We start from the raw sequence: 19336 nt of genomic DNA, 5'->3' as shown, positions 1-19336 counted from the left end.
GCACAACAAATTCGACTCAATTTCAAGTATTGAAGCCAAGTTATCGGAGTGGCACATCGAAATGATAGAATTTCCCAGCAAATACAAATTTTTTCAAATCCCAAATTTTTGACACCGATAACTTCGCTTCAACGGGTTGCAATTGATTCAATTTTGACAACCAATCATCCTACGATCCATAAGCTGGGTCGCATCAAAAACAATGAACATCGCTTAATCAATAATGATTACTACGAAAAAGGACAACACGCATTTCAAAGAAATTCCTTATGTTAGGCAGTATATGGAGCATGAACATTTTGTAAGATTTGTCTCAAAAACTGTTGCAACGAATGGATGGTAGAAGGAAACTAGGAAAACATGGTGTCACGTAACGAATATCACTGATTGGTTGGCAAAAGACAAGGCAATAAGCAAAACTTATCAAAGAATCAGCCACACTTGTTGGAATATTGACAACAAAGCTTCATCATATGTTCATATACTACACAATATAGAGTTCAATTTTTGTACTAATGAAACAGGCTGTTACCGAGGACGAGAGTTCAAAGCAGCATTATCCAGGATATGGTCAGAAAAGTGGTGCATTTCAGCAAAAACTTTGCAAATCGAGAATTTGAAGGTTTCTATTCCGAAGCGAGCATTTGAGCGCCATTCATTACAATGTCATAACAGTACGAATGATGTGAAAAGTTCAAATATCAAACTTTTATGCGATCGCAAAGAATATAATGCAAATTCTACAACCAATAGATGATATATTTTTCGACCATACCTATTTCCTTTAATACTATTAAAACTATAATTCTCGGTGCTCAATTACCTCTTCGTGGCAAGTAGTATGTAATTTCACTGCTTGTAAAAATCATCTCTCATTTCTCGGCTCGAATAGCTAGAATAAATACTCAATTGAGAATGGTGTTCTCAAATCATTCTGCAACACTCCAATTTCAGCGTGAACAATGCTTGAGGATTGATTAGGGAGATAGACATTTGACCGCAGGACTTGTTTGGCAATCCTGTAGCTATCCGTGAGTTTCATGCACCGTTATAACAAATATAAAGGGCTTAACGTTAGCAAGATTTCAAAGATGAAGAGAACAAGTATTAATACTAATGATTTGAGTGGTCGTATCAGATCGGAAATGACATATCCGTGAAGTGATGACAAACTCATGGGATTGTGACAAAAACGAAATAAGCATGGTCAAAAAATTCCAGATTATCTTTACTATGGCGTAGAACAGGCGTCATATTCTCCGTGCTGGCGTAAAAGGAACATATATGAGCTTTCCATTCATACTGCTGTAACACCATAAATAATATTTGAATACTCGACTCAAAGCCTAACATTCGATACAGAATCTTGCCTGGTGCCTGGCAGCACGTTTTTTACTCTGTTGATTTCTCAGGATGGTTCTTGGACGACAATGATTTCAGCGCAGTCTTTTTTTGCGGCAAAATACTGATCATGCTGGTGGTGGGCCCTGTACGTTTCTGTACGATCGCGATGGTTTTTAACGAAGACACAGACAATCCTTTCAGGCTCATCAAATGAGCCGATTTGACCCGGTTGCTTTTGGTGTAACGGAGTGGTATTTCGCGACAACGTGCCGCCGTTGTGTACGTCGAAGTTGTTGATTGCGATGCCGTAACTGCAGACACTGCCGTTTGTAGCTTTTTCTTGTGCTTTGCGATGGACTTGAAGATTTTCTGTTGATTCGACTGTGATAGAGGATTACTTTCCGTGAGAAAACATGAATACCATGATGCTATTGTAGTCGCGCAGTTTGTACACAGCCAGAGGTGCATAGCCAGCCGATAGAAATGGGAGGGGTAAAACTAAGGAGAAGAGGGATATTTTGAAAAGAATGTTCTAAATCAGGGGCGGGCAACTTGAAACCGGCCAATGACTGAATTTTGAACGGCCCTCAAGACAGATTCTACCCTGAGAGAGAAATTTCAACCTGAACCTTGCACAATTTTTTGCGTCACTGAATGAATCCAAATTTACCAACTTGGAAAAGATGGCCTTGGTCGGGTCTACAAACGATCTCGAGCAAATATTTTCGTTCATGAACATGAACAAGACCAAGCTGCGTACCAACCAGCCTTAAAAGAACTCGTTGACAACTCTGATCGACCAAAGATGTCTCGTCGACTGCAACGGCTATTGAAGTACATTACATTCATAGATTCATTGAATACGGTTTTGGTCTATATGCTTTAAACTTAAAGTTTATACATTATATGCGATTTTATTTGTTGATTCCGGCCCGCCTACTTCATTCTCCCATATACGGCCCCATCACGGGAGAAGTTTCCAGCCCCATTATAATAGGGTCACTTGGTTAAATCTAGGTACAAATGTCAATGCACCAAGGATCAGATCATCTTGCTCGTGTTAACACTTCTCTATACGTATAAACATTATGGCTGTTCAAAAATATTATCTTTTTATATTCAGCTTGAGTTTTTAGTAAACAGCTTTAGTCTTGATCGTTGGGTTACCAAAAAAGAAACTGCACAAAAATTTTGGCTCCATTCCAGCCAGTGGACGAAAAGTTATTGCAGTAGAAAATTTTAGACCTATTCACTAATTTTCAAATTTCACTGGGTACTCCATGAAATTGTTAGGTAGCTTTGAAGAGCGATGCGCAACAAATTTGCTCCGATTGCATCCCATACAAGCGAAGTAATCAGAGTATAAAATATTGGATTTGAAAAAAAATCATTTACCGTGGCAAATTCTCTCATTTTCTATCATACATCTACCAACCTAAAATACAATAGTTCAAAATCCTAAATTTTCCGTACCTCCAAGCAGAGCATTCGTGATACCCTTTCCATCCCTTTTCCGGTGAAATGATCAAGATAGTCATACTTACGATAGTGAACGCTGGTTCGAACACATCAGGCGGCTTCCGTCTTCTGCTCGTCTTTCTGCGGCCGTCGGCAGACACAACACTTCCAGACTTTACGTTTTTTGCCTGGACCTCGCCATTGCCGTCATCATCATCACGCTCGTCCACACAGTCCGAGCATTCCCTGAAGCAGAGCATTTAAAATAACTGCCTGTGTTCAATGATGAAAAATTGAAGCAGTTTCTAGTCCACACTCACCACAACGAATATTTTGAAACTGGATTCGCCTTTAACGGCGGCTCGCAACACTCCCAATGGTAGCGCTTCTTGCACGTGCTACACTGCACGATCCGGGGCTGATCCCGCGTATCATCACATACCGAACACGCCACAGGCGTACATGGTTTCGGTTTCACCATTATTTCATCCGGTGAGACGCAGCCGTCATCATTTTTCGAAGCAGAAGTGCCTTCCATATCATTCGAGTCCGATTCAGACACTTTTTGATAGTATCTTAAAGGATCGGCAGAATTTTTCCAAGGAGACACCGTGAATTGGTACATTTTCGCCTTTTCCCCGCCTTTTTTCAAAGGTTTCGCGGCCGCAAGATTACTAGACTTCATATACTCTCCTACAGACATGATGGGCGTTGGTTTGTCCTGCAAGTTTTGCGGCACAGTCTTATGAATTGCGATAGCACTGTAAGGTATTTGATAAGATTTTCCATCGCTCGCCACGATAATGTTGCTGTTTAACAGTTTGGCAGACACTGTTTTGCTATCGTTTGAAGAGATATTACTGGACATTGTGTCTGTTTTCACAGTCGTCGTTGGATTGGCAACGATGTGTTTACTAGGGGCGAATCTCTTGGTTGCTACTGACATGGTTGTAGACGCGATACGTCTTTTTAAATTTGCGAAGTTTCGGCTTTTAACCTTGTTACCTGCGTCGGCACAAGAGTCGGCACCTTGCGAAGTCGTTGCATTGGCATCCGGAGATGTTATGCGTCTTTTTAAATTCACAAAGTTTCGGCTTTTAACCTTGTTACCAGCACCGACACCAATGTTGGGACCTTGCAAAGTCTTTGCATTAGCATCTTGAGGTGTGATCCTTCTTTTCAAGCTCACAAGCTTATGTCTTTTAACAGGTTTACCTGCGACAGCTATAATATCTGTACCTTTCGAAGCCTTTGTGTTAGACACGTGAGATGTGATACTTCCTTTCAAGCTCACAAGCTTTGTACAAATAACAGGTTTACCTGCATCTCTGACAGTGTCTGTACCTTTCAAGGTCTCTGCATTAGATTCGATTTGAGACGACTGCTTAATTTCCGTAGGCAGAACGTGCAAAGGGTTGCACACAGTCTCTTTAGCACACAAACTTTGTTTCTTAGTTAGTCCAGATTGTGTAGAGACACTTTTGGCTGATATATCTATAGAGTCGTGATGGGAAATCGAAGGCAGCACTGGCGTAAGTTTATCTTCTCCTATTCTCAGTACGGAATCAACTGGTTTTTTAACCCTATCGGTGAGAGTTGGTTTTGTTTCCGACTTTTTAGCAGCTTGTTTTAAACCGGCCGGTCTCGATCGGTTGTGAATCGGGAAGGCTTTCTTCAAAATTATGATTTTCCTCAAATTTTTAGGTGTTGCTTTAGCTGCGACGGATTGCCTTTGATTTATTATTGGTGTCCTTGCAGCCACACTGAGATAATTGTCGCACGACACGCCTAGCGATAAATTTGCAGACGCCTGTGACGCATAAGCAGGTTTCGCGGTAGACTGAGTCCTGCATTTTGGGTAATTGTCCGATTTCTCCGATTCCGAGTGCTGGCTGGCGCGCTTTTCGCTTGAAAATTCCTGTCTCGCTATGTTTTCGAGGGCCTCGCGAAGTTTCTTCTGGTGCTTGTGCATCAAACGCGACTGTTCGGCCTGAAAAGAAAGAGACGATAATAAATAAAGATAAGAAGCCAACTTTTAGAGGTATAGAACTTCAATATGATGTTGAATGATGTATCCATATTGAAATATACCCAAATAATTTCGACTGACACTCGGTAACTAGTAGAGAATTCAAAGACTAATGGTATCTCTTGATAATATGTCACCAGCAGGAAATTTCGATAATCAGGGCAAATAGATCACTTATGCTAGTTTATTTCTCTAGAAGTAGTTCGAGTGTCACCTGAAAATGCTACATTGAGTTTAAGCGATGTCTCTACCCTGGTTGCTTGAAATTTCATGCTGGTGACGTCTTATTTGGTGATACAATTGTAGATACACAATGTTCTAGCCAATTCACATCAACATTTTGGCGTTTATAATTGGTTTAGGTTCTAGCAGGAGCATTCGTTACGCCAATACCCTAAAATACAACCAAATTTTACACTATCCAACTCTAACCTTAATCTTCTCAAGCTTCTGTAGGCTACTCCATATTTCCATAATAATTATTTGCAACTATAAACAAATCCTCTCTCTCACAGTTCAGTACAGTTTACACTAAGCAATTCTTACAATCATGACTTGGCATATATTATTCCTACACAATCAGCCCACCATTTGCCTCTTAGTGGCCCTGTCCAAAAATCCTATAGCCAGCTTTTCAGGGACTCTCCTAACGCGTCGCGTGGCACGTCGTCCGTCGGTGCAGATGAAGCTTCCTCGGTTGAGATTTTCAGAATCGCTCGACGATGAACTGCTGCTGTCCGCGCACTCGGAGCATTGCCTGAAACGGGGTGGTCAGATAAGTAAGCCAGGGCCAAATGAAATGGTCGCCTCGAAATCAAGTAATCAACGGGAAAATGGCATTGAAAGAGCCTCTTGGAGGCACACAACTGCAATGTACAGCTAAATGATATGTTGATATTGAAATAAGCGTGTACATCACGCTCGGAGAAATATTCGCCCCTGAAGCTGGATTCGAAACAGGCAAAGGCAATAAATTCTTCTATTGGTAAACGTTTGTTGGATAATCCTGTTTGTGTGAAAAATTATTGAGGCAACAGATTTCACGTGGTCAGGAGAGGACGTTCACACTTTCATTTTATCATAATACGCCGACCTAGTATCTGCCAACCAAAGGTGTTTCGAAAAAATAAATGATGTTTTACATGTTCACATGGAAGTGCTACCTCTTCATCTGGCTACTATGTACTTCAAGTATTTTTCACGTGTTTTGGCAATTGCTACTTCCGCAGATACCCACCATAAAGCAAATTTGGTCCGTTTAGGCATCTGGGTCAATGGCGGGTCCAGGCATCCCAGGTGCTGCCATTGCAGACATACGTCACATTTAGCTAGCAGGTGCTGGTCGTCTTGCCCGTTGCAAATACCACAGGTCTTCAGCCCAATGATGGAATCTGAAAGATGAATGACAGATACAAATTTCGATGAACTGGGATTATCATCTTGAATAATATGTTTATATAGAAATAAACCCGAGTATTTTTGCTGACATTCATCAGTGGTAATCATGGACAACTAGTAAAGAACTCCCCCGCAACCGTCACTAACTGGACGCCAAATACCCATGCTAAACTGGTAACCGGACTAAACACCTTTTCCACAAGTTTCCGAGTCACAAATCAACCTTACTTTTATAGTTTTGACTCGAGTTAAGTCGAGTCATTTTCAAGTCACCACCGAGTCAAGTCCGACCTCCGAGTCATCAAGCAGAGGGTCGAGTCCGAGTCATGGTATTATGACTCAAATTCAAGTCCAAGTCATTGTGTTTACTGCTTAGTTTCCAGATAAGTCTTGTTAAACCCACCTCTTATAACTATGTTTGTTGATATTGAATGGTTTGGATTTATAATATACTAATTCTCCTCACTTTTAGCAGTTTCTCGTCACATTTTCAAGTATTTTCAAGTAGCATTTTCAATAGTGTGGTTTCTTTACTATTCTTCGAAGTTACAATGACATGTCGGTCTTGGCGGTCTGAGTCTCGAGTCATATGACTTGGTTCGAGTCATGACACACAGATTGAGTCGAGTTATTTCCATATTTTGAAAAAATGACTCGAATCAGGTCGAGTCATCAGAAAATCGTGAGTCGAGTCATTACAACCCTGGCACAATGACTCGAGTACAAGTCAAGTCAATACACAAATTGACTACAGTCGAGTCACTGTACACATTCGAAAAAATGACTCGAGTCAATTCGAGTCAACAAAAAATCGTTACTCGAGTCATACAACTCTGAGTCAAATTTTGAAATCCGAGAGAAGAAACACACCTGCGTCTGGTATGGGCTCTTTTGACAACGCGGGAGACCCCGGGAAAGTCACATCTTTTTGAGGCGGAGCACTCGATTTAGATGATGTTGACTCAACTTTCGCGACACTGCCATCGAAAAATGAATACACGTCTATTATCAACTTGGTAACTGCTAGTGTAGAAGACTTACCCAGATCCCGGCGCCTTGTTCTTGGCTATGTCCACGATCGCCGAGAACAATTTCTTCAGTTTGTCATATTCCTTCTTCAACTCCGACTTCATGCTGTCTGCTTTGATCAAAATATCTCGAACCTAGAACAACACATCGCTACCTCAGCACAGTGGAGAACAAAAGTCAATTAAGTTCAGTCAAATCAGACTCCGGAATACCAAGTCAACTCAAGTCATAACTCGGTGTCGTCATTACACTTTTACAAACAAAACTGCCAAATAAAATCATCCTTACCTCGTTATACCGCGACTTTTCCCGATTCTGTTTCTCTAATAACGTCCGGTTGACTTTCATGGCCGCATCCAGCTGGACCCTTTCCTCCTCGATACGCAGCTCCCTGTCCATGAAATACGCAGCAAACTCCGTGGTCAGAGTCGGGGCTACGTTGTGTTTCTTCCGAATCTCCGTGGGCTTTGGTATTATCAATGCAGGGTACTGCGGACGAATGATATATAAAGAGACTTCAGTTTACAATCAAACAGCATATTCTTATGAAACAATGACGAGAGAGAGTCCTAAATACGAATATATTCAGGATTTAACACAGATACAGCCCCAAAGGAAAGGAAAGGACGTAGTTTATTTTTGTCCTTGATGTTTTTGCGGCATATACTCCGACTCATGATACACATACACACGATCTGCGCATATGCATACCATGAGTGCATGATGTGCATATGCCGCTGGACAAGGAAGTGCAGATATAGCCTTTACGACTTTCTAAGTCATGCACCACCCCTCCATGCTATCCCAGTAATGCATGAGCGCCAAGCAGGGAAGCCATGGATACCAGTGTTACTAATCAGGTCTTTGGTCTGACCCGGTCGGGAATCGAACCCACGACCTACCGATCAAGAAGCCGGACGCTTATCCATTACGCTATCTTGATCGGCCAAGCCACAAAAGCCACAGATACAAGTTGTAGTGATCGGCTATCGGTTTGCAGCAAGAAGCCGGAAGCTCCACCATTACGTTATCTTGCCTCAGTGGTTAAGCGGAACTGATTTCCAATCATTTGCTGCACCGTAAGCCACGCACCTTTGTGTTGATTCCAAACATCTTCTCCGCTTTGTAGTTGAGCAGCTTTGTGAAATGCGCGTTCGAAGATAAAAGTCTCGGGGCCTGTTCCAAGGGTGCTGCTGGGCTGCGAAACGCGTTTCTGATATCGTCACGGCTCTTTCGAAGGTCATTCAACTTGTTGACAACCAATTCCTGTGAGAAATTGAAGTTTAGATCGAGATTCAAAACCGACAAATCAAATTTAATAGATTGAACCAAATCAAGCTTTCACATTACTGCATCCATAACATACAGTGCAAAGCAGGGTTGTAATGACTCGAGTCATGACCCGACTTGAATACGACTCAAGTACGGATTTTCTGATGACTCTATCTGTGTATTGACTCGACTTGGACTAGAGTCATTGCGCATTACTCAAACCAAGTCATATGCCTCAAGACTCATGCGGCCAAAACATATGTTACATTGTAATTTCGAAGAATAGTAAAGTAACCGCACTTTTGGGATTTCGTGTGTTGGTGCTGGTGCTTGAAAATGCGACCAGAAACTGCTAAAAGCGATGAAAATGAGTATGTTATAAATGCGAACCAATCGATATCACCAAACAGACTCATAAAAAGTGGTTTTGTCAATACTACAACTTGGGGTTACCATATCCTGGAACCGGGAAAGCAGGACAATTTCTCAAAATTTTCAAACTCAGAATACCGGTGGAAAATCCTGAAAAAGTGGCAAATTTCTACCACTTCGTAGTCGGTTGACTAAAAGGAAAAAAAAAGGTGAACTTACGATCAGCTCCCGAAATACCCGCCGTAGCGTCACTTTGGTGCTGATTTACGGCATCTCAGTCGAATTTTGCTATAAATTTGACCAAAATTCCTAAAAAAGAGGACAAATCCTCCTGAAGGACGCATGGTAACTAGGGCTGGGCACAATGATTCGAGTACTCGAATCTGAATCGAGTATTAATTTGAATGATTCGAGTCGAGTAGTAAAAGACGATTATTTCGAGTACTTAAGTTATACGCTCATTGACATTGAAAATTAATTTATCAACGAGAATTATAGTTTCGATACTAATTATAACCGCGGAAGCCTTGAAACCTTGATTGGCCGTATCGTAGCATTCGAAACATATAGTACAAAGCTACGAACGTTACTGGAAATAGCACATTTCCGCAGTCATGATCATCCCACAACATTGTCACCAAGTGCGATGAAATCGGTATGGTCGAAATAACACCAAAGTATCTTTAATGTGATTGGTAACAGGCATTATATTGTTTGTGGTCGGGTAAAAGGTGGATATTTGAACTTTTACATATTACATTCTGTTATGACGTCATAATGAGTGATACTCGATTACTCGACTCGAAGCATATTACGTGATTCAGAATCGAATCACTCAGGTACTCGATTTTGCCCAGCTCTAATGGTAACCCTATATAACTGGAAACTGAGCAGTCAACACAATGACTTGGACTCGAGTCATACTAACATGACTCAGACTCGATCCTCAGCTCGCTGACTTGGACTCGGACTTGACTCAGTGGTGAATTGAAAATGACTCGACTTGACTCGAGTCAAAACTACAAAAGTGAGATTGACTAGTGGCTTGGTTACAACCCTGCCAAATTGTAAAATTTAGCACAACTAAGGGACGAGCAGGAATTCCATGTAACATTACAATTAACAGTGGCAGCCAACACACTCACTTACTCTTTCGCTATAAGTTTCTGTCAGCCTTCTATACTTTTCCAATTCCACGGATTTTTGCTCCACCAGGAACGACCTCTGTTTTTTCTTCATCTGCTCTTCCACGCAATGCAAGGGGCAGTTGACGATGAAGGTCTCTTGCAACATACGAGCTGCCGCAGGCCGTGTCAACAAACCGTACTTTTGCGCGCACGTAACGTGTACCGAGGACTTGCAAAGACCTGCGTCGCATTTCACGCATACGCCTAGAAAATGACACTCGTAAATTTGTTTATAGTTAATTTCCGATCAGAATCAGTTTTTGTCTAAATTTGGTTAGAATTAGATTTACAGCTACAGTTTTCTCCAAATTGGATTATAGCTGGTTTGTAGTACAGAACTTGAATATAGCTTTCAATACAATATCCATTGTATAATAATATTTATAGTTATAATTACCGGTATGGCTACACACAGTTTTCTCCAAATTAGAATTACAGCAACGCGGCTTCGTCCAAATTAGATAGGAATTAGTAATGTAGCAACACAGTTGTTACAATTATAGCTACATAGTTGCCTCCGATATAGATTAGAATTAAAGCTCCATTGTTCTCTTCAAAGTATAATCGAATTATAGCTACAGTTTTCTCCAAATTAGAATTACAGCAACACATTTATTTTTAAATTAGATTAGTCCTACAATTATAGCGGTACATAAGTTGCCTCAAAAATAGATTGGAATTATAGCTACACAGTTCTCTCCAAATTAGAATCGAATTATAGCTCCTTAGTTTTTCCAAATTAGAATAGAAATATAGCTCCTTAGTTTTTTCCAAATTAGAATTAAATTATAGCTCCTTGGTTTTTCCCAAATTGCAATCTAATTAGGGCTACACAATTTTCTCCAAATCACACTCAAATTGGAATGATGGCAACACAGCTTTCCAAATCACACTAGAATTGGAATTCCCAAAAACTTGAAATTCGCTACATTCCGTATTGGAAAGAAATACGACAAAACTCATGTTAAGTTCGTATCAAACCATTGTTGGTTCTCACAAGCATGAAAATGGCAAATGTCTGTACACAAAGCTTGGTTTGTTCTGGGCTATAAAGTTATTCTGTAGCATTTTCAGGATGACCAGAAATTAGACTTAAAATGAGCTTCTAGAAGTAGGTTAGTTGCTCAAGTCCTGGCTAGTACACTATCAATCATACCTGTTTTGGCAACAAGCCTATCCTCACACAGAAGACATTCTTTAGCGCCGTATCGCTTCCTATTCAACTCATCCAGTTGTATAGAAAAACCATAAGACGAGACAGTATGCGAGAGACAGTTAGACAGAATACTCCTGAAAGAACATGGACCGAAATTGAGCCGTGGCGTACAGGCTACCGTGAAGGCGTTTCCTAGGCCAGGTACCTTGCGCAAATTACGTGCACCCATCTTCCACACTTTGTTTCTTTCATACACCCAAATAGATTCGGACAAAATTCGCAAACCTGAATCAACAACAGGCAGGCGATTAGGCCAGTTTGTGCAGTGAAAGTCACAGTATTTCGGTTTGGAGGCCAATACATTAACACTAGAACGATCAAGTGGCTTTTTTGACGCATTTTCATTTCTGAAGAGCTGGCATTCAGTCATATCTTACGCTGTTCGGCTGAAACTTCTTGACTTTTATTTATTTTATGTTGGCCACCTTACCAATGATTTTCATCACTCATCTAGTACAAATAAAAAAGTTATACACAGATCTACCTAGAATTACCGAGTGGCCTTTTTGACGTATTACAGTTTTTCTACCTTAAGGCATCGCAGTTTCATATTCTTGAAAGAGGTTTTGTATCTGCTAAACGCAGAAAAGTCGTTTATAACAACAGAACTTTGTTAATATCGACTTGGTCTATCTGTGTTAGCAACAACATCCCTTGTAATAGAAGGTTTTGGATCTTCCTCGTTCCTTGTCACCAAAGCTCTGTAATGTTATATTTCTGAAGCTCAGCGTCTTACAGGACATGACATTTGAAATTTACCATCAGACCAAGCCGACATCTGTATTGTCCATACTAATATACTAGGGTGGTACAAGGGCAAAGGGCCTTTGCTCTGGTCTACGAGATGGATCTTCGGGGGGAGAAGGAGCTGGATCTTGTAAATTAAATGCATATGAGGGCATGAGTGCATTACGTTTAGTCAGACCAAGTTTATGGAAGTCATGAGCTTTTTATGGAAGTCATGAGCTTTCCATTGACATAAGCAGTAAAAAAGACGTAGACTCGATAAAGATAATATTGTTTTCGTTTATTACATGGTCGAAATGCCAGCAAATATTGGGGTAAAATGTCAGATGGTGGACGCTGCTGCTACCAAGTATATGTACAAGGGCGTCTCATATTTAGGCAAGGATAGGACAGGACACCTCTTCTATATATATTCTATACATTTGCCAAGCATAGTAATGTGAAGAGTCTGATGAACTCCATCTTGAAACAATGTTACGTGAATGTGGCTGTATACGCTTGGAGAAGCAAACAAAGTCCCAGTTGACACTATTGTGAAAAGTTGCTTGAAGCTACCAAGGACCAGGACCAGCTTCATGTAGCCACACTTTTTAAAGCTATCATCTTGTTGATAAGCGTAACGGCGAGATGCCAGTGTAGAGAAGTTGTACACATATATATTGAGTAGTTCACTCCAACCGGGGGTAACTGTTTCCTTCAGAAACAACACAAACAAGAAACCAGTGACGGTTAAATGTTATAAAGAAACAAAACCAGGGGGATATCATTGGCCAGGTTGCAATGCAGTATTCTACGAGGGTACCAACAAGTCGACGATGGTCCGCGCATGTTTTATTAGAATGTGAATTATCTTCTACTTGCAAAATGCCGATACTAAAAAATATGCAAATCGACGATTACTTGTGAAATTGCATTATGCAAATCTTATCTGATAAGCTTTGTGATATGCCAGCAATAACCAATAATGGTGATGTGGCTAAAGCGGATCTAGAACCTACTCCAAATTTTTAAAGAACGTGCTCAAATACCAAATGCGCACCAGAACAACACTTACATGTTACACCAATAAACGGCGATTTGTGATATAAGTATTGCACTAAGGTGTGTCTAAAATATTGCAGGTAACTGTGAGCGCAATAAACCATGGTTTCTGGTGCCGTTTGTTGAGATTTGTCCTTATTTTTAGGTCCGTTGAATGCATTTAATCGAAGAAAATTTAACATGCGTCAAAAAAGCCACAAGGTAGTTCTAAGTAGTTCGAAGTTCCGGTAGTTCTAGTGTTAAATCAGTGTTTCTCAGCCTTCTAACCGGGGACAGTGGTTGTATTGAACAGGCATATAACCAGCCAGGAGAAACGGAGGGAGATGAAGGGATAATTTGAAATCAAACAATGTTCTAAATTCTAATAAATTAATCTACGTACAAATGCAAATGTGACAAGGATCAAGTCTTCTTGCTCTTGTTAACTTCTCTACACACATAAACAGAATATTAAAATGTAAATTTAGATCAAATGTATTCACTTCTATACCGATATGTGAATAATGACGAACTCACAAAGCTGAGTAAGCGAATCACAAACAAATTTCGGTTCCACTATTGATGCATGTTGTAGGGATACTCATCTCAGGCGAATGGTTAATTATAAAGATTTCAAGTCGTAAGACAGCGTACAACAGCTGCGTGAAGAAACAATATGCGAATGCATACAGAATAAGGGATAAGCAAGTGACTCTCTCCAAGAGAACAATAAACGATTATAAATGGGGATAGAGTCGAGCTTGGAAAGGGGGTAGACAGGGCGGGATTATAATGACTAGAGTCCCGATTTACCGATGACTCAACTCGAGTCATTCTGTGTATTGTGCATGACTCGAGACTCAGACGACCAAGACCAACATTTCATTGTAATTTCGAATAGTAAAGTAACCACGCTATTGGGATTTCGTCTATTCGTACTGGTACTTAAGAATGCGACCAGAAACATCTAAAAGTGAGGGAAGTTAGTATATTGTCAATGCGAACCATTCGATATCACCTAACAGAGTTATAACAAGTGGTTTTAACAATAATTTCACTGAAAACTGAGCACTGAGCAGTCAACACCACGACTTGGACTCGAGAAATAACACCATGACTCGGACTCGACTCAGTGGTGAATTTAAAATGACTCGACTTGACTCGAGTCAAAACTATAAAAGTGAGATTGACTTGTGAGTCGGAGCCTTGCGACTTGGTTGCAACCCTGGTACTCAAAGCTACAAACAATACATTCTACGCTAGGAAGCAAGTACTCACCACGTCACTACCCCCATAAACGCACGACTCGCAAATCCACACGTCGGACGATTGCTTCATACTGGCCCTGCGTTCCATGAAATAGCAATCTGCGAAAGAAATTATATAAAATTATATCTGATATTTGGGTCGAAGATTATAGTTCTGACTCCCAATTACCATGGTGTGACGTCATGAAAATTGATCATATTTTTTACCTCTGATAGTAACACAGACAGACTCACCCTTATGGACAGACATGGAACACACGCGACAGGTCAGAAGGCGTGGAGAATGGCCTTCGTTCAAGCAGACGCTGCAGAAGTGCCCAGTCAAATTTGTCATGCTCTTTACCTGAATCGATACACTGGTCAAAAGGATTTCAAAATGACGAGATGTTTGATCTACAATGTTCTTTGGAATTCATAGCTAGTTGCTGACGATTACCCTTGACAAGTGTCAGCCTAAAATATTCGAGTTTATTTCAATGAGAAATTGAGAATATATATTATTCAATTGTATATTTAAGTTCTGAAGTGGTTACTGGCCATGTTTCAAGACTACTTGATTGAAATTGACCAATGACTGGATAAAATAACGGTGTCCCAAGTCCCAACACATGCGCACGAGACAGAATATCTCATTTGAAAAGTCATCGGAGAGCGGTTCCTTTTACCTAAGAAATGACAATTTTGACCTTAAAAAACTCAATTTTGATCTCATGTATGTAAATGAGGTGCTTTCCCATATAATGTAAGAACTGTAGCCTACAACTTATCTTCATCCCTGATTGGAACTGTCTGTCCTTACAAAGTAGTTTGACCTGTAAAAACTTTTTGACTTAAAGACTGACAAATTTTTACATGAAAAACTTCATTTTAACGAAATCTGGACCTATGCAGAATTCCAGTAGTTACATCACGCATTATGGTAGAAATACTTGTTGTAGTACAACGAAAGATGCTCTCCTACATTCTTGGCTTGAAAGTGTCTGTCCTTACTAAGTAGCTAGCCAAGAATGGAGGAAGAACGCTCAACAGCAGCAGTTGTTGGCTGGTAACACCGTGTCGCTTCATTTTGACAATGTTGTCTACATCCCAATTTTTTATCATGCGCTTCTTGATATTAGAACCAATGCCCACGCAGTCTTGCTTCAGTTAGGATATTGTGGTACGTTAAGCATAACATCATGTCAACGTCTTTGCTTCATTTGACTGTTTATGATTCACAATGAAAATGGGCTGTCTACAATGCTAGGCTTATAAAGTAGGCCACAAGCTGTAAAATGTCAAATGAACAAACGAACACAAACACCAACGAAATGCAGGTAGCAAAAACATTTTGACTTTGTAAAAAATTTTGACATTTTTTGACTCATCTTGACATGTCAAAAAAAAATCACCCTAGTCATTAGTGATTTTGTGTTATTCATGAATCGCTAACTTTCACTTTAAATTCAGGAGAAATATACAGGGTTACTTTGATCACCCCTATAATACCATGAAACATTTACCGCTTGCTCTGATTGCGCCAAGCACTTTTTGGCTTGCGTCAAGATCTTCTCTCCGAACGGGGTCATACCGTAGTACTTTGACTTCAATTTTCCTGTCACTTCACCCACAGTGACGCTAGGTACCGCTACCGAGCGACGTTTTCTTGACTTACGCCTACTGACTAACGCAGATGTACCAGGCTTGTCTGCGTCGCTGTCTTCATCATCTGAGACAATACATCACAATTTAGTATGAAATTTAACAATCCACAGATGTGTTCATGAGTGGGGCTGGATACAATGATTTGAGCCCTTGATTATGAGCAGGTCCAATTTTGAATGATCGCAATTTACCGTTTGAAGATTCCATCTAATAACTGGATTGTATATTAATGAACGTGCAGGAGTGGTATTGAAGCGTCACATGACTGGGTCAACGCTCAGCATCATGTACAAGTAAAGTGGATTCTAGTGCAACTATGACGTCAGAAGACTCCACCACTCCGTACAAATGCAAAAGTGCCTATGGTCAGAGGATTTGTGTCTGAAACTTGTTGAGAAATCGGGCCTGGTGTATTTCTCTGTAGGACAGAAATAGATCACGTCCAATTCTTATATTTATCACCCTCGCTATCACATAATTCCTTCATAATATCGGCTGACAACTAGGGCCTGGGCCTGTAGAAAGTTTGTTCTCCGCGTGATTGCATAATCGCGTTGAGCACGTGCGACGGTGAAGATATCGCGATGAAAATTACACAACAGGTGAGGGGCTAGGCTACCCCTCGAATTACTAAATCAGTCACACACTAATGACACTAATGAAGTTGGACATCCTAATTTTGGCAAAAATTCAATGAAAATTGGTCAACGGTTTTTCGACTTCAATTTAATTTCATTTTTCAAACTATTTTTTTTGCGAATTTTTTTCTGACAAAATTTCTCAGTGCAATTTTTCCCGAGTGCTCATGCTCATTCTAGGTTTTAATTACCCCATATTTCTAGATGAAACTCTTTTTTATCCCAACAAGGGTTACTATCTGAAAAAAAAATTGAAATTGAAATTTTTGCAAACTTCCGACTGAGGACTGAGATGACCTAAAGGGAGGGATCCCTCACTAATAAAAAAAAATAGTTTCATCCGAAGAAGCATCCCAAGATACAGATACCTGCAAATTATCAGGTTGATTGGACAATTTTTTTTCTGCCTCAAAAATGATTGATAACTTTCAAGGTGCGAAAAAATAAAATTTCGAGAAAGGGCCACTATAATTTCGTAACATGAAAAATTCACACTATCACTCTAAAAATTCAAAATTTCACACAGTTTATAGTCTGAAAAGCGCCAGGATGCTATATTCTCCTCCTGCATTGCAGCTTTGGCAGCTGGAGTGGAACGGCTCTTACAAAAAATTCATTTAATTGCAGCTCCATTACAGAGGCTTTCTGAAGAAAATATTTGCGGCTCAAGTTTTTTTTTTGATCTGTGCTTCAATTTGACACTGCATTATTCTTTAGAGCGCGGTGGCCCTTCAATTGAAAATTACTATTTCTACTTGTAATTCAATAGAAATTTACGAGGTTGTTCAATTGTTCATACATCTACTTCACTGCCGACGATGACTATACTTTGGCGATCTCTGGTTACGGCACGAATTATGTATTATTAAAGCCTCAGAAAAGTTTATCTATCACATGTAATTCTGTTTCAGAGACCGCACAAACCTTTGCTTTCGTCAGTCGAATCCGAGCCCTCAGTACTTTCCGAGTCTCCACTGGAATTGTTGTCGCCATAGTCTGTGATTAAATCAAGCAGTCAATCGAGCTGAGTTCAATTATAGAGAGTTTCTTCTCAAGTTCTCATAAGCACTAGTATTGCAAATGTCTGCACGCAATATTGGCTTGTACCGCACTATACTCTTGTGTAGCATTTTCAGGAAAACGAGAAGTTTAATTAAAATTAAAATGATAGCAAGCATGAAACATTTCACAAAATAGATTAGAATTACAATGAGTGCATAGAAACATTTCAGAAATGAGAATATAAGTAGATCAAAGGCACTTCGCTTCAATAATGTAATTTGACAACTTCATGGAGTTCTCGAGTTGACCAAGTGTTCATAAGCAAGCAATAACCAATATGATAAATCCATGGGTAATGGATTAGTTTATACTTTATAGAAATGTGGATGATTTTGAAACTAAATCTACCTTCTTTTACAACGTTCTTGTCGCTGGTTATAGTAAAATCCTCGTCTTCCTCGTCGTCACCATCAGAATTGTTCATCAGCTGCAGAAGATTCTCTTCGTTAAGCTTGATTTTTCGCTTGTTAGGCGCCCGCGTCACTGATGCAAATGAATAGTAGGAATTCGTAAGTTTTGCGTATCTAGACGACACCTACGACTAATTCACTCACTCGACGCTTGGTACATAAAGCTCATGCCGACCTGGAACTTTATTTGTCGCTTACTTTGTAATGTAATTTTGGTTTGATTTCTTCCCACTCTCGATATTGACAGAAAATGTGAAGTTCCAAATAATTCTTGAAATCACTCGAGCATGTAGCAGTGAGAGAGAGAGAGAGAGTAAGAGAGAGAGAGAGTGTGTGTGTTTCTATTTTCAGTTCATGTCATTGTTCTCAACCGGGGGTTCTCATGGTGTACGCGAGACCTCTAAATTTGCAATATCATTGAAAATCTGATATGTAATTTTTAAATTAGGTAAAACATGAGGCAGTTTTGCTCCACAACTACTAAAACCATAAAACCATAGCAATTTACAACGTTATTGTAAATTGCTATGATAAAACCATGGAGATGGTAAAGTCAATCAGGGCGACTTCGAAATGTTTATAAAACCCAGGGACCCAAGATATCCCTGATAAAACCTTTTCGATTTGAAGTTGTCATTCTCATCAAATTAGTGAGCAGCCGTTTGAAATAAAAATTCCGAAGTATTTTCCCTAATTTCATTTGTCCCAATGAAGGTGATATGTTTTTAATAAAAATATGTTTCTTCATTTTGGTGCCATAAATCTTGCAAGCACGCCATTTTATTTTGAAGACAGTTTGTATGCCCGTTTTCGGTTCTCAATATTTTGGGGGCGATGATCGGTGATCGCTCCATCAAATATGCCGGACCTGATGTATGGAACAGTATCCCGCCGGCCATCCGACAGTCGGCGAGCATGTCCACATTCAAGTCGAAATACAAGCAATTACTACTAAATAAATACAGTCCATCCTCAAGATTACCGGACCACGACTGACCTATCGATCTCGCTTCCCATGACATGCCGCCCTATTTCTTGTCGCATTCTTTTTCTATGCTTTCTTCTTTACCTTCATTCAGTGTGCATGCCTCCTCTTTACATCGCCTAGGCCAAGGTGGGTGTCAGATTCCATAGACAACCTAGTCGCTTCGACATCTTCCTTTCTTTCATTGTATCGCATTTCTGTGGTGTATTGAACTGATAAAATTGCTAATAAACCAATGATGATGATGGAGCTTGAAA

The 19336-nt window shown here is 40.1% G+C and overlaps 1 protein-coding gene across 4 annotated transcripts; it reads right to left on the bottom strand.

The window, feature by feature from the left end:
• Window positions 1-1385: 1385 nt before the first annotated feature.
• Window positions 1386-18397, bottom strand: LOC145450022 (uncharacterized). Of its 4 annotated transcripts, none has more exons than XM_080328492.1 (19): window positions 18239-18397; window positions 18033-18167; window positions 17547-17618; window positions 15843-16048; window positions 14575-14683; window positions 14351-14439; window positions 11451-11530; window positions 11246-11379; window positions 10052-10293; window positions 8351-8524; window positions 7547-7747; window positions 7271-7392; window positions 7100-7206; window positions 6069-6222; window positions 5420-5588; window positions 3913-4792; window positions 3123-3807; window positions 2889-3048; window positions 1386-1725 (listed from the first exon to the last, which is right to left on the bottom strand). In XM_080328492.1, the coding sequence occupies exons 1-19, from the start codon at window positions 18261-18263 to the stop codon at window positions 1393-1395; spliced, it is 4077 nt and encodes a 1358-aa protein (XP_080184618.1). In that variant the 5' UTR covers window positions 18264-18397; the 3' UTR covers window positions 1386-1392. The 4 variants fall into 4 exon arrangements, with proteins under 4 accessions (XP_080184618.1, XP_080184609.1, XP_080184604.1 ...); XM_080328483.1 differs by having other exon boundaries at window positions 3123-3831; window positions 3925-4792; XM_080328478.1 differs by having other exon boundaries at window positions 3123-4792.
• Between the last annotated feature and the right edge of the window lie 939 nt (window positions 18398-19336).

Source organism: Botryllus schlosseri, chromosome 1, assembly GCF_051294905.1.
Source record: "Botryllus schlosseri isolate E-star chromosome 1, Bs_hap1, whole genome shotgun sequence".
NCBI lineage: Eukaryota > Metazoa > Chordata > Ascidiacea > Stolidobranchia > Styelidae > Botryllus > Botryllus schlosseri.
The sequence above is the reverse complement of the archived record's forward strand: the minus strand, read 5'-3'. Positions and strand labels throughout refer to the sequence as shown.